The sequence below is a fragment of the Nerophis ophidion genome, linkage group LG01 (assembly GCF_033978795.1).
Source record: "Nerophis ophidion isolate RoL-2023_Sa linkage group LG01, RoL_Noph_v1.0, whole genome shotgun sequence".
Lineage (NCBI taxonomy): Eukaryota > Metazoa > Chordata > Actinopteri > Syngnathiformes > Syngnathidae > Nerophis > Nerophis ophidion.
The window spans coordinates 26,511,386-26,527,822 of record NC_084611.1 but is presented as its reverse complement, the minus strand read 5'-3'; the positions used below and the strand labels follow the sequence as shown (position 1 = coordinate 26,527,822).

Below are 16,437 nucleotides of genomic sequence, written 5' to 3'. Positions count from 1 at the left end.
GTCTCCATGATCCTGTTGGCGTGTGGTTGCCGGTCGCAGTTTATTTATTTATTTAATTTTTTATGTATTTTTTTTCCCCCGATCACTTTGATTTGATGGGGTGGTGCTGGCTGTCTGGGGATATTGCAGCTGCTGTTTCTTATGCCGTTTGTTTGTGGTGTGGGCGCCCGAGGCTGCTGGGTCCGGTGCAGGGGGGTGGCTGAAGTTGTGACTGGTGGTAGCGGGCACTCGTGGTGGTTGTCGGGTCTGACTGACCAGCTGGCTTCATACTTGTTTATTGTCGTGTTGATTGGATTGTCGGGTGTGGGCCTGGGGTGCCCTTGCGCCCTGCCGCGCCGCCCTTGCGCGCCCGGTTTCACACTGTTGTCTGGGCCGGGCTTGTGGGGGGTTGTCCCTGGGTGGCGTTGGTACGCGGCCGGACCTGTGGGGCTTGGGGGTTCGGCTAGTTCTCAGTGGACAGTGGATGCCTGGACTTCATTGCTGTCCCTCCGACATGTGTATGGATTTGTTGTCGTATAGATATTTGTGCGTGTGTATGTATGTGTGTGTGTATGGATGGATGCAAATGTGTGTATGTACGTATGTTGGTGTGCATGTATGGTTACAAGTATGTGTGTGTTCATAGATGTGTATATGTATGTGCGTATGTGCATGTGTGGGTATGTATACATATGTATGTATGTGTATGCGTGTATATGTATGTATATATTTATGTATGTTAATATTTATGTTTTTATGTATGTATACATGTGTATGTATATGTGTATGTTTGTGCATATATAGGTGTATGTATATGTGTGTATCTGTGTGTATGTATGTATGTATGTATGTGTAAGTGTATGTGTGTATATATGTATGTATGTATGTATGTATGTATGTGTATATATGTGTATGTGTGTATGCATGTGTATATGTATGTATATATATGTGTATATATGTATGTGTATATGTATGTATATATATATATATATGGCTATGTAATATGTATGTGTATGTATGAATATATACATACACACGCGTGTGTGTGTGTATGTATATATGCAGATGTATATAGTTGTATATGTAGGTGTGTATGTATGTGTGTATGTATATATATATATGTATATATGTGTATGTATATTTCTAGGGATACGCTCTGGGCATGCTGGTCAATCGGGGTCGGGGCCTCAGGCTACTGCATCCAGGCTGCATGTCTGGGGCCCCTGGGTCCCGCCGTCCATCCCTTCCAGGTGTCCTTCTTGGTTGGGGCCGGGTGGGTCTAGTCCCCTCATCCATTGTGGTAGCTTGGTGCTGCAGGGTATTCCGAATTGCTGCGATTCGGCCAGCTGCTGGGGTAGTGAGGTTGTGTGTCAGCCTGTCTGTGAGCTTATTTATTTATATATATATATTTTTTTGTGTGTGTGTATATATGTATGCGGAGGTATGTGTGTATATGTATGTATGTATGTATGTATGTATGTATATATGTGTATGTTTTCATGTATGTATATATATGTGGGTATATATATGTATGTATGTGTATGTATATGTGTATGTGTGCATGTATGTATATATATATGTGTATATGTGTGTGTGTATATATATGTATGTGTGTGTGTATGTATGTATGCATATCTATGTATGTGTGTGTGTATATATGTATGAATGTGTGTGTGTGTGTATATGTATGTGTATGTGTGTATGTATGTGTATATATACGTATATGTATGTATGTGTGTATGGATGTGTATGTATGTATGTGTATATATATGTATATGTATGTATGTTTATATGTGTATATATATATATATATATATATATGTGTGTGTATGTATGTGTATGAATGTGTATGTATATGTGTGTGTGTATATATATATATATATATATATATATATATATATATATATATATATATATATATATATATATATATATATATATATATAATTTAATGTATTTATTTAGGTTTTATTTTTTTTATTTATTTATTTTTTTCTTTTTTTTCTTTTTCTCCCCTCCCTCAGGGGGGGTTTCGACAGGGCGGTTGCTGGTTGTTCCATCTCCATCGTTGTGGTCCCCGCGGCCCTGCGCTGGGTGGTCCTGTGAAGGCCGGCTCGGGTGGGGTGGCCTGTTGTGGGCCGCGCCGTGCTCCCCGGGGGTGGGGTCGGGGGGGCCCAGGTGCTGGTGGGGCGGGGGCGTTCTTCCCGTCCGGCTGTGGGGAGTCTCTGGGTTCCCCCGGGCGGGGCGTCCCGTCTTTCTGCCCGTGTGGGGGGTTCTCTCTCGCTGGCTTGGGGTCTGGCCGTCCGCTGCTTCTCTCGTGCCCTGTCCTCTGCCGGGCGCGTCTGTCTGCGGCCTGCTGCCGGCTCTTCCGGGCGGCGTGATGGGCCGGGCTCTGGGGTTCCCGCCGCCGGCCGGCCTGGCTGCGTGGAGCGGGTGGTCCCTGGTTCCCTGGGCGCCACGCCTGCTGTTTGGGTTGGGCTCTCTGGGCGGCTGGATCCGCACTCTGGCTCCCACGCACACTGGGGGTCAAATATATTGTACATACAAACACACATATACTAACACAACACACACCGTTACTCAGACATACAAACGTCCATTCATTGGTACCTACGCTCCCACATACATACACAAATACATTACATATCTACATACTCCAAGTCCGTCCATCCACGCGCACATTCACGGTACGAACATAAATATACTGTACATATACATTCACTGTACAAACAAACATACATATACGGTACATATACATTTACTGTACAAACATTCATATACACATTCTGTTCATATACAAGTACATATACATACATACACTCATGCACATAATCATGTTTCATCAAACATATATCAATGCTGTTGCCCTAGGGTAAACTGGGTAACACAAGGCATATTGACAGAGCTTAAACCATTGTTACTATAACAATCTACAAGATTAATATAGGTTGCCTCTCTCTCTCTTCCCTTTCATCTTTCGGTATTCCTTCTTCTTTTTTTTAATTTATTGTATTTATTTATTTTTTATTTTTTATTTTTTTATTATCTTTCTAGCTATCATTATGTATACGTATCGTTGCATTTGAACAACTTTATTGTTGATAATAGAGGTAATCTATTGGTTTTGTTTATGATCAATAGCGCTTTTTCTATTGGTGTTTGTATTGCTCCAGTTTTAGTGTAAAAATGCTTATTGTCATTACTATATTATTTATTTCACTAACTGCTTATTTGCTATCACTTTTACGATCATATTTGTACATATTATGTATGTGCTGATGTTGTTCTATTGTTGTTGTTGTTATTGTTGTATTTGCTGTTGTTGTTTTTGTCTCTCTGTCTAATCCCGCTCTTATCCCCACAATTTCCCCCTCTGTCTTCCTTTTTTTCTCTTTCTATCCCCTCCTGCTCCGGCCCGGCTGCACCAAATGATAATATAAATACATTTAATAAAGTCACATTCAAATAAGACAACAAGAGAAGTATCTTACACTTCTCTTTTGTAAAGTAAATCTGAACAGCCGATATGGGCATCTACATCAACTATATGATTTGCCTGAGAAGCTGGACAGGACAAAAAAAATAAAAAATAAAAAAATGAGTTGTATTTTATTCATCAATTGAAAAAAATGCTTAATTTCAGCTAATCTCAAGGCATTCAATCGATCGCAACTGGACTGTTTGGTTTGTCCTAGAAGTCATCTGAACCAGCCGCTAGACTAGATTTCACCAATCTAAGTCTGACTATATCTGACAAATCTAAGTCTTTGTGCATGAACTGATGAAGCATACTCGGATGAGAGGCGAAACAAACCAAACAGTCCAGTTGTGATCGATTGAATTCCCTGAGATTGCAGCTAAAATAATAACACACAGTAAGGTTTGTGTGAAATTTACCTTTTGATCTATTTATTTAGTGCAGGTGTTGTTATGAATTTAGTTTTTGAGATGCTCTGCTCTCCAATAACCCATATAAAAGTGGTTTCGAGACAACTTCAAGCATACGTTATCCTATGTCTTATTTGTATGTATTTTAGTTGACAAAGTTTACTGTAATTTTAGTCGACTAAAACTAAATCAATTTAGATGACTAAAATATACTAAAACAAAAATACATTTTCCTCAAAAGACTATGACTAAAACTAAATTAAATACTGTCAAAATTAGCGCTGTTCTTCTGGAGCACACAAAGGAAGTGGATTCTCTGCTGTACATTTTTGACCAATGCTGCAATGTTGAGGTCCTCCAAGTTGTAAGTTCCCAGGCACTCAAATGAGGTCACAGTCTCCACACATGCTCCATTTACCACAAGTGAAGCATGTTCCCTTCTCTGTCTCCTAAAATCAATGACCATCTCCTTGGTCTTTTGGGTGTTCAGCCTCAGGTTACTCTTGGTGCACCACCCTGCCAGCGCCTGTATTTCCTCTCTGTAGGCTATTGATAGAGTTCGAGGGATGAATGTGGACATAGGGTGTACAAGAGTGCGCTCAACACACAGGGGAGCCTGAGGGGAGCCAGTGCTGAGTGACAGGATGGAGGAGCACAGTTGACCCACATTAACAACCTGGGGTCGGTGGTCACAAAGTTTTTTTTATCCAGGAACATATAAGATGGGGTGGACCCAGTAAGCTCAACATCTCCACCAAGATGTCAGGGATGATGAAATCTGTTGTTGACGAACAGCATCCTGACATAGGTATTCGGGAGTTACAGATGTTTCACAGCTGATTAGGGTGCAGTGACGATGGCGTCGTCTGTTTACCGGTTTGGCCTTTAGGCAAACTGATGTGGATCCAAGTTCTTGGGGAGACAGGCTTTGATATATAAGAGAACAAGCTTTTCAAAACACTTCATAACCGCAGACATCAGTGCCACTGGTCTGTAATTATTTAAGCCTTTTATGGCTTAGGGACTGGGATGACAGTGGCTGCCTTAAGTCAGGGCCAGACTCAGTCCCCGACATCTTAGCTGAGGACTATTGGGTTGGAGGGGCATCTAGGGTGTGGCTGGCCTGGGTGAATGGAAATGGGCAAGGAAGTTCCTCCGCTAGTGAGTCTTTTGTGTTATTTGCTGCTGATGAGTTACTTTTCTAGCTTCTCATGTGATGGATTAATTGCCACACCTGCTGTGAGTCTTTCTTGTACAGGTGTGCCTCCACTTTCCTCGTAAACCCCACTTTAGCAGCCTTAATGCCTATTCTGAGGTCAGATCAAGCCCTGCTGTAATGCCTCAAAAGTGCCACTGAGGTCACATTCACACACTAAGGTCAATTTAGTGTTGCTAATAGCTGGGTTGCAATCACGTGACCGAGAGGCACAGCCTGGCACTTCTGGGTTTCAGGCATTGGTCTAGAACAGTGGTTCTCAAATTGGTGTACGTGTACCCCTGGGGGTACTTGAAGGTATGCCAAGGGGTACATGAGATTTTTTTTAAATATTCCAAAAATAGCAACAATTCAAAAATCCTTTATAAATATATTTATTGAGTAATACCTCAATAAAATACGAATGTAAGTTCATAAACTGAAAAGAAATGCAACAATGCAATGTTCAGTGTTGACAGCTAGATCTTTTGTGGACATGTTCTATAAATATTGATGTTAAAGATTTATTTTTAATGTGAAGAAATGTTTAGAATTAAGTTCATGAATCCAGATGGATCTCCATTACAATCCCAAAAGAGGACAATTTAAGTGGATGATTACTTCTATGTGTAGAAATCTTTATTTGTAATTGAATCACTTGTTTATTTTTCAACAAGTTTTTTGTTATTTTATATCTTTTTTTCCAAATAGTTCAAGAAATACCACTACACATGAGCAATATTTTTCACTGTTATACGATTTAATAAATCAGAAACTGATGACGTAGTGCTGTATTTTACTTCTTTATCTCTTTTTTTCAACCAAAAATGCTTTGCTCTAATTATGGGGTACTTGATTTTAAAAAATGTTCACAGGGGGTACATCACTGAAAAAAGGTTGAGAACCACTGGTCTAGAGCCCCATTAGGGTATTTTCTGCACCTGAATTAGTGCATGTTTGGGCATGTTTTGAATGGTTTAAAGACAAACATAAAACTAATTATGAAAAAAATATTTAAAATTGTATAGAGTAGATTTTTACACCCTGAATAATTTTTTTTTTTTTTTTTTAAAGATTTAAGCATTTATCATCATCAAGAGGTTACTGCTCCCTATGATCTCTCTTCATTTGACCCTCACGGTATTTAGAGAAGAAAAGATTGAAGGCACATGTCTTTACATCTTGAGGGGTCCACACATTAATCCGTAAAAGACAACATTGGTATTTGTGCATCGCTTTGTATCGTACTTGATTGACACAAGTGCTATGCTGCTGTGATTGGGACAATAATGAGAAAAAGGATATGTTTGTTTGCAATTGATTTCCTGCTACAAAAATTACTCTCATTTACATTTTATGTTTGTGGTTGTTTTTATGGTGTGAAGCTCATATTTTTTCCCATTATTTATCTATAAATGTCATTGTTGTTCAGCATGAATGTTTGCTAGCTGTATCATGATTTAGCATATGCTTTTGAGCCTACGAAAGATTTGTTTATATAGTTTATTAATACTTTTAAGGATATTTTATTGAGGCAAACAAATAACACCAAAGACGCTATCATGTGGTCATCTGTGTCAAATAAAGCACTTAAGACTTTCCTGCACAACATCAACTGAGCTTTTAGTTTCTATCATGGTAAATGGTAAATGTGTTGTACTTGTGTAGCGCTTTTCTACCCCTTTTTAAGGAGCCCAAAGCGCTTTGACAGTATTTTCACATTCACACACACATTCACACACTGACGGTGGGTGCTGCCATGCAAGGTGCTCACCAGGACCCATCAGGAGCAAGGGTGAAGTGTCTTGCCCAAGGACACAACGGACGTGACTAGGATGGTAGAAGGTGGGGATTGAACCAGTAACCCTCAGATTGCTGGCACAGCCACTCTACCAACTTCGCCACGCCGTACCCGTCATAAAAATAAAGAAAGAAAATACAGTGTATTGGACAAATAATTAAAATATTTATTGGGGATGGGTTGATTGGCAACACTAAATTGGCCCTAGTGTGTGAATGTGAGTGTGAATGTTGTCTGTCGATGAGGTGGCGACTTGTCTTAAGGCGTCCATCGCCTTCCGCCCGATTGCAGCTGAGATAGGCTCCAGCACCCCCCGTGACCCCGAAAGGGACAAGCGGTAGGAAATGGATGGATGGATGACGACTTAACATGACGTTAGTTCATTTGCACAACCAGGTCGCCGTAGTTATTTTTTAGGCATAGAAACTACAAAAGAACACAATAAGATCTCTTATTTTTTTCATTAAATTCCCCTTTCAAACACTACTAATATAGTTGAGAATAAACTCAATTGCATCACAGAAATTTTCTCAACCAAATCAAATGTTCATACAAACATTTTACAAAGCGATTGCCGCAGACACAAGGGGTCTGATTGTACTCCAAAATATGATAAAAGTTATTTTTTTAAAGAGCCATTTCTTTTGATGCACTTTCGTTTTTTTCCTGAGTATTACCTTTTTGAACCACTTCTTCTGGGACTCTATGAAAGCTTTTTTCTATCTCTCTATTTGAACAATTGGAACACCTAAGAACAGAACAGCAATACGGCATTTTCTGCTCAAACTCTACACTCACTCTCACTTTTATTGATGTTATGCTTAAGCTCCTTGGCCATGGTGTGAATTAAGCCGCGAACAAGAAAAACAGATACAACGTCATATGAAACCCGGCTATCAGCCTATCCCCAGGTGCATGATTTTGGAGGTGGGAAGAAGTCTGAGTACCCAGAGAGAGAACCCTTGCAGTCACAGTGAATTGTAAACAGTATGAATATTTTTCTGCATAATCACATTTATGTATGTTTGTATTTTCTTTTGGAAGATTAAACAAACAAACAAATATCAATAAATCAATCAACGTTTACTTATATAGCCCTAAATCACAAATGTCTCAAAGGACTGTACAAACCACTACGACTACGACATCCTCGGAAGAACCCACATAAGGGCAAGGAAAACTCACACCCAGTGGGCTAGGAGAACTCACACCCAGTGGGACGCCAGTGACAATGATGACTATGAGAACCTTGGAGAGGACTTCAAATGTGGGCAACCCCCCCACCTCTAGGGCAGTGGTCCCCAACCTTTTTGTATCCGCGGATCGGTCAACGCTTAATAATTTGTCCCGCGGCCCGGTTGGGGGGGGGGGTTGGGGTAGCATCTTGAACTGTTACCGGGAGGGCATTCCAGAGTACTGGAGCCCGAACGGAAAAAACTCTATAGCCCGCAGACTTTTTTTGGGCTTTAGGAATCACTAATAAGCCGGAGTCTTTTGAACGCAGATTTCTTGCCGGGACATATGGTACAATACAATCGGCAAGATAGGATGGAGCTAGACCGTGTAGTATTTTATACGTAAGTAGTAAAACCTTAAAGTCACATCTTAAGTGCACAGGAAGCCAGTGCAGGTGAGCCAGTATAGGCGTAATATGATCAAACTTTCTTGTTCTTGTCAAAAGTCTAGCAGCCGCATTTTGTACCAACTGTAATCGTTTAATATGAACACAGCTAAAAAAAAACCAACAACAACCTTTGAGTTTAGAGGCTTGCAAAGCCTGTTGGTAGGTGGGGAGGTGGCGACTTGCTTACAAGGCAGCTGTTGGTTCAATACCTCTAACTTTAATCTCTTACTTTGTTTTCATACTTCTACTACCATACTCTATCCTTACTACATGTTGCAGACGTGATTGTTACTATCTCCTAATGTAGATTTTCTTTAACATAATGCATCATAAAGCACTTTTAACTCTGTCCTTCCACTACTACAGGTGAAGTCTCTCACGCTGTTTGTGACCCATTACCCTCCCCTGTGTGAGCTGGAGAGGATGTATCCACAATGTGTGGCCAACTACCACATGTCCTTCCTACTCAATGAACCTAATGAGGCCACTGACAAGGATGGTATGTACTGTATGTTTAATCGATATATTGTATGCACATGAGGATGTTTTATGCCCTTATTATGTATTCAACTGCTGACCCCTGCCAGTTCAGTTCAAAACATAGAAGCGACTTTATGCCGAAGATTACTAAAACTGCAGCGTACTCTAGTCAGATCTTTGCCCAGGTAATTAAAAACTATGCAGCGCTCCTGTCATAACCTCCTTAGAACCAACATCCTATGTGTTCTGTCCACTACACTTCTGTCCGCTGCATAGAGAATCTTTCACTAGGGTTTCTTGCAGTCGATCATAAAAAACTGCGGAGTCATCTTCTCATTGAGAGAATCTTTGACTGGGATTCTTGCAGTAGGTGCTTAAGACAGCAGTAAAATCTGTACATCTTTGATTTGGGTTTTTTCAGTAGGTCCAAAAACCGTCAAAGGGGAACTGCACTTTTGTTTGGAATTTTGCCCATCATTCACCATCTAATGGGAAACAAGCACACATTTTTTTGTTTAATGCATTTTAAGTTGTAAATAAACTCGAACAAAAGTCAGCTAACAATGTAAGTAATGGGATTCAATCAATGCCGCATGCTAAGCTCTCTCAAAACATCCACCAATGATTTACATACACACACTGTAACAATATGTGTAATCTAATGGGAAACAAGCACACATTTTTTTGTTTAATGCATTTTAAGTTGTAAATAAAGTCGAACAAAAGTCAGCTAACAATGTAAGTAATGGGATTCAATCAATGCCGCATGCTAAGCTCTCTCAAAACATCCACCAATGATTTACATACGCACACTGTAACAATATGTGTAATGTAGTAACAGGCACATCCCTAATAAAATATGATATTTTCATACATTGGTCATTTTAACCGTACGGCAACACATTAATTTTACAGAGGCATCACAATGTTTGCTATTTCCTTCAACAACAACTATCACAAATCATGGCAGCTTAATGAGAGCCAAAAACAACCAGTTTGGGACAAATAATGATCCAGAACGTTATTTGTTTTGCCAGAATATACGTAGGATGAGCTACATGTTTTAAAAGCTGAGTGATAAACCGATCCAACAAGTAACACTATTCCTAGTTAGAGGGGAACTGCATTTTTGGGGGGAATTTTGCCTATCCTTCACGATCATTATGAAAGACAAGAAAATTTGAATTTCTTGCTCTATAATTTGTAAAAATCGGCTAGTTCCTGGTGGCTGGCATTGCAGCTAATAAGAGCAATCCATTCTGCCTCTAAATCACTTTAAAAAGAATCAATAAACTGCCAACAATACTTCATTTACGTTCCGTAACCTGTGTAATAACCAAACTGTAGCAACATTGTTTTTGTTACAGCGAACACTGAGAAACTGTTTATCTACCGTAGTAACATATGGCCTTGTGACGGCATACTACCTACCGCATTAGCTGTAAGCTAGCTTTTGAGTTTGTAATTCACTACACAAAGTAAACCAATCTGTACTGACTGAAAACACATAAACAATCATATTGCAGTATCTGTAAAATATTAACCCACATTTCATATCTTGTTTTTACACAGCTAGCTCAACAGAGTATGTAGTTTTTATAGCACGCATGATGCATTCATGAAAATATTGATCATGTATCATGATCAATAATATAGTGACTTACTCAAGGGACAGTTGTCTGTTTGGGTAGGCTGGCCGAGAAAGTTTTTTCAAGTTGATTTTGGGTAAGCCTGCCCTTTCTGTCGGCATATCTTGGCCCCAAGTTCCACATTTGCACCGGAAAATCACGCCACCCTTACTTTCTTGGCTTCCGTCTGCTCCAACGTTTCACACTCTGTTTCACACACTGCTGCCCACTGCTCCCCTCACCTCCTAGGACAGGGGTCGGGAACCTTTTTAACTGAGAGAGCCTTGAAAGCCAAATATTTGAAAATGTATTTCCGTGAGAGCCATATAGTATTTTTTAACACTGAATACAACTAAATGCGTGCATTTTAAGTAAGACCAACATTTTTAGAGTATAATAAGGCTCTTGTTCTTTTAAATAACATTGTTATTCTAAAGTTAACCAATAATAAATATTATACTTCTTACCATTAATGCGACGTTTTGGACAGGTGCGATAATCCGTTGGATGGATTAAAATGCATGACAATGTTTTATAATTTGAACTGTATTTTTAACATTGTGATTACCAGCAGAATTATTCATTACTTATTGTGTTAAGCAATGTCAGCTAAGATTTATCCGAGAGCCAAATGCAGTCATCAAAAGAGCCGCATCTGGCTCTAGAGCCATAGGTTTCCTACCCCTGTCCTAGGAGGTGAACATGGAGATGGGTCACCAGACCTAGTGTGTGTGTGAGGCAATCATTGGTATTTTAACTTAACTTAACTTAACTACAACGATGATTGCCATTAGCAGCATTTTGCAAGCATTCATTGTCTTTAAAATCCTAAAAAAAAAAAAAAGGTGGTTTTGTCTGTCATGTTCATTGTGAACAATAGGCAAAATTCCTCCAAAAAAGTGGCAAGAAAAGAAATACAAACTACAAACAAAATAAAACAATCACTTACTGTACAATGTCTGCTCTGACTGGAATGCCAACTGATGGGATGTTTATATAGTCCCGTTTAGATGAATAGCTTGATCATAATCCACATGCAGGTTTAAAAAAAAAAAAGGTGGACCTAGGCAATCGTCTTTTCATGTCTTTCTTGTATTTGTCGTCTAATATGAATGTGAAAATTGACCAACTGCTCAGTTTTTAGGCCACAACCTTCTACTATACAAATGAGAGCCATTATTTATAATCCAGAATTGATTTTCTAACTCAGATGCAATGCAGCATCTTCCTTAACCGCGTAGTCGAGTTACCTCTCTGTGAGGATTTTTGACTAACATACAGTAAACATGTGCATTCTGTTTTAGTGCAGGACTTTTTGGCTATAATAGCCGTTTGGTTTGTGAAGGTATGACACAGCCTGGCAATATTACAGAATGTACATGATACGAATAATAGTGAAAGGAAAAATCTTTTCCCAATGATCCTTGGCTTTCTGACTACAATTTAGTTGGCTCGCCCTGGTAATGACTGGAAACGTGTCTTGGTTGGCAGATGAAGAGATTCGACCACAGTTCATCACCTTCCTCTACCAGTTAAGCGAAGGAGCTGCAGCGAGGAGTTATGGCCTCAATGTCGCCCGCTTGGCTGACATTCCAATATCAATAATACACACTGCAGCCCTTAAAGCCCGAGACCTGGAGGACACAATCAACAAGCGAAGGTCAGCATACACTCAGTCACTTTTCCTTAACCCTTTTAAGTCCAATATTTTTTTTAAATGGAAAAAAATCATCAAAATACCAAAAATTGTAACATTGTGCCATTGAAATGAGTGGGATCACCTTCCAGAATTAGCCTGGTCTGTGCTCCTTTGTGATTGGTCTTAGTTAAAGGTCAAGTCAGTAAGGCATCTATTTGAAGATATTCTGTATTCATTAAAAGGTATGTCTCTGAAGGGGAGCGCTTCACATGCTGGGATTCATTGACGATTGAAGGATGTCATTTTCACAATCTTTGCTTGCCGGTAAACAGAGAATCCAGCAGTCCTTTATCGTGATCAACATCTCGCAGTCACCTTTCACAAAACACAGTCTTTTTACTAACTGATTCTGACATCTATTTGCATGTCGTGAGGGTGAATTCTCAGCCGCTCCAGTGATTGCCAATGGAGTGTTTTTGTAAGGTTTAACACTCTAATGAACCGGATTTCATCCCTGTGCTTACAATTCTGAAGCCGAAATTGCACATAATATTCAGAGAAATTTAACTGCAGCTCCACCTTTGCGTTTGGGTCATGAAAGCTTTAAAAATGATTTTAATAACGTTGGAGTTATTACACAAAGCCTGTATAAATGAAAGACTTCTATTTTGTAGCCTCGTGTAAAACTTAAGGTTTCCTATTAAGTAAAATTGACTTTTTGTTCTATGTCTCCCTCGAGCCCGTTTATGAGCACCAAATGTCAGAAAAATCTATTGTCTTCCAAAATTGTTTGCTCCATTTTTGAGAGAAAAGGTGCTTTTAAAGTTTGGTGCTTTCATGATGGACATGATGTCTCTTCTGTCCTGACCCCAGCTACAGCAGCCCGCTCTGTTTGTAAGGCCCCAATTTATGGAGGATGTTTTTTTAAACCCTTCCCCTTCTCAAAAACTGGCTTGACCATATATCTTAATATGTCAGTGTAATGTTAGCATTGTAGCTCACATATGTTTGTGTCCTCCTGTCACACTTCTTATCATCACTTTGTTGTTTGTCATATATGGCATCAATGGACAAGTGCGTATTTACAGGCCACCGATCAGTATTGGCCAATTTTCTTGTTAAAGTACATGAACGGCACTGCCTTTCATTAACCCATAACCGGGGGTCTCAGACATGCGGCCCGTGAATTCAGTGAATTGTAGTCTATAAATAGAATTCACTGAAAGTATTTCATATATGTGTATATATATATATATATATATATATATATATGTATATATATATATATATATATATATATATATATATATATGAAATACTCAAGTTGGTGAATTGGCTGTAATTATACTCTCCTCTTAACCACGCCCCCCGCCCCAACAACTACCCGCACCAACCCCGAACACGCTCCCTAACCCCCACCTCCCGAAATCGGAGGTCCCAAGGTTGGCAAGTATGGTTAATGTGTACATCCAGGCATCTAATGGCTGTGGAACAGACAGCCTGCTGGGAGTTCTGTCTAAGTAATCCTCACTATATGAACTGTCCATCCAAAACACACACGAAGCCTTACACCCTCATCAGTGTAATCCTTCCTATATGAATTGTTTGTACTTTGTTGGAGTGAAGCCACAACTGAGTACGCAGGACACACAGTCGCATATTTGTGCGTGTGCCCTTTGTGTGAGTCTCAGCTTGATGACATGTGTTGTTTTTGTCTCTCCAGGAGAAATAAGAAGTTACTGACAGAGCTTTGGAACATCACAGATAAACCCTCTCTGACTGAGTGGCTGGAGTCTACCTCCTGACATCCTCACAACTAAATACACAATCAGGACATAGATGTGCACACAAATCAGATGCCAAAGTTTGCAGATTTTTAAAAATATCTCAGGCTGGTTTAATGTGGTGCTATCCTCAAATAAACCATAGTGTAAACATGCACTCAGTGTCATTTTCGCTTGAATCCCTCAAATAATAACAGACACGTTTTTAGTGTTAGGGTAGGGGTGTCCAAACTTTTCCCACCTAAGGGCTGTATATACGAAAAAAAAAAAAATAAATAAATAAAAAAAAAAATATATATATATATAAATATAAAATCGTGGCATACTTGCCAACCCTCCCGGATTTTCCGGGAGACTCCCGAAATTCAGCGCCTCTCCCGAAAACCTCCCGGAAGAAATTTTCTCCTGAAATTCAGCGGAGCTGGAGGCCACGCCCCCTCCAGCTCCATGCGGACCTGAGTGGGGACAGCCTGTTTTCACGTCCGCTTTCCTACTATATAAACAGCTTGCCTGCCCAAACACTACAACATCTACCGATTTTAATAAAAAACTGCACACACAAGGAGACTAAGCAGAAGAACGAGGAAGTTACAGCCATGGCGACGCCGTCCGTAATAGAGTGATTCTATGTTGTCTGTTGCCATCTCCTGGTGAATGTTGGCTATAGCGTTATGGGGTTGCTTTTTGATTGGCCAACGATTTATGTGGTGTTGCGCACCTGACGGCAAGTGACTCTCGCCAGTACGCAAATGGCAGAACAAAGGTTACTCAAATAGTGAAAGGTAAGTGTTGTTGTTGTTTTTTAGTAACCTGCAAGCACGGTACAGTTAGTAGAACTGTGTTTTTATTACTGTGTATTTGATAGGTGCCGTCTAAAATTCAACTATTTATTTTATTTATATATATAATAAAATAAATATATATGGCTAGAATTCACTGAAAGTCAAGTATTTCATACATACACACACACATATATCCATCCATCCATTTTCTACCGCTTGTTCCCTTTTTTTGGGGTCGCGGGGGGCGCTGGCGCCTATCTCAGCTACAATCGGGCGGAAGGCGGGGTACACCCTGGACAAGTCGCCACCTCATCACAGACACACATATATATATACATACATATATATATATATATATATATATATATATATATATATATATATATATACATATATATATATGAAATACTCGAGTTGGTGAATTGTAGATGTAAATATACTCCTCCCGGAGCAGGAGCAGACCCAACAAAGCAACCAAGAAAGTCGACTCCACCCTCGGCCGCTCACTAACTCTTGGCCAGTGTCCAGTCTGCATGGATGAGCGAGGATGCGTCTAAGGCAGGGGTCGGCAACCCGCAGCTCCGGAGCCGCATGCGGCTCTTTGGCTGCTCTCATGTGGCTCAGCTGCACAATCGCCGACCCCCCCCGTCTAAGGAGACTGAGGTGTCCGATACCTGCTCATTCAGCCAAGACACTGTGAAGCTTGTTCGTCCTGGCGCTCAGCGCCAGCTCCGTAGCCATGTCTCTTCATCCACATCTCCTCAAGTCTCTCCAAAACGGACTGTGCTGTGGCCCGCCATGGAGACCCAGCAGCTGGTCTCCATGACCCAAAGACTCCCGGGAGGCGGATGCAGAAGTTCACAAAAGTCACTAAAGTGCCACCCCTTGTCACAAAGGGTCCTGGACCAAAGGGCAAAAAAAACACATGAAAACAAGCGGGAAACATCAGGAGCACAAAAGGATGACACAAGACCACAGAGCGGCCACTACAGCGGTGCCATCTTGGGAAAAAAAAAAAAGGTTAAAAGGTTATATTTCTCCTCTTTAGTTGAGAATAATTGTTTTACATTCTTGGGTAGCAGGTTATAGTTTGCTTTGTACATCATTTTAGCTGTTTGCAATTTTACCAAATCCTTGAAATTGAATATTTTTGACTCGATAAATAAAGGGTTTGTATGTTTTCTATGTCCAACATTATGTATTATTCTAATTGATCTTTTTTGTAACACTATTGGTGAATAAAGCGCATATTTGTAGTTGTTTTCCCATATTTGTACACAATAACTCAAATATGATAACACAAGTGAGCAGTAGATAATATGAAGTGATTTTGGGTCCAGAACATATTTGGTTTTGTTTGTTATTGAAATGTTTCTTGCTACCTATGTTGTATATTTATATATGAGATTTCTCGTTCATTTTTACCATCTATTATTACACCCAAAAATCTAGTTTCTTTTACCCTTTCAATATTTACTCAGTCTATTTGTATTTGTGTATGATACCCTTTTCTACTGTTACCAAATAGGATTATTTTAATTTTACTGAGATTCAAATACAGTCTCTTTTTTTCAAACCATCTTTTTAATTTATTAATTTCATCTGTTATTTAATTAGCTTCTGTGTGTTCACCACTG

At 39.8% G+C, this 16,437-nt stretch overlaps 1 protein-coding gene across 5 annotated transcripts in view; it reads left to right on the top strand.

Annotated features, from left to right (window-relative positions):
* Positions 1-14,175, top strand: part of msh3 (mutS homolog 3 (E. coli)) — a 122,119-nt gene extending 107,944 nt beyond the window's left edge. For 4 of the 5 annotated variants that reach the window (XM_061899829.1, XM_061899840.1, XM_061899818.1 and 1 more), the window contains 3 exons: positions 8,854-8,986; positions 12,087-12,255; positions 13,958-14,175. In XM_061899829.1, coding sequence (XP_061755813.1) covers positions 8,854-8,986; positions 12,087-12,255; positions 13,958-14,039 — 384 coding nt within the window. In that variant the 3' untranslated portion in view covers positions 14,040-14,175. The remainder of the gene's footprint in view (positions 1-8,853; positions 8,987-12,086; positions 12,256-13,957) is intronic. The other variant, XM_061899848.1, reaches the window with a different exon arrangement.
* Positions 14,176-16,437: the final 2,262 nt, after the last annotated feature.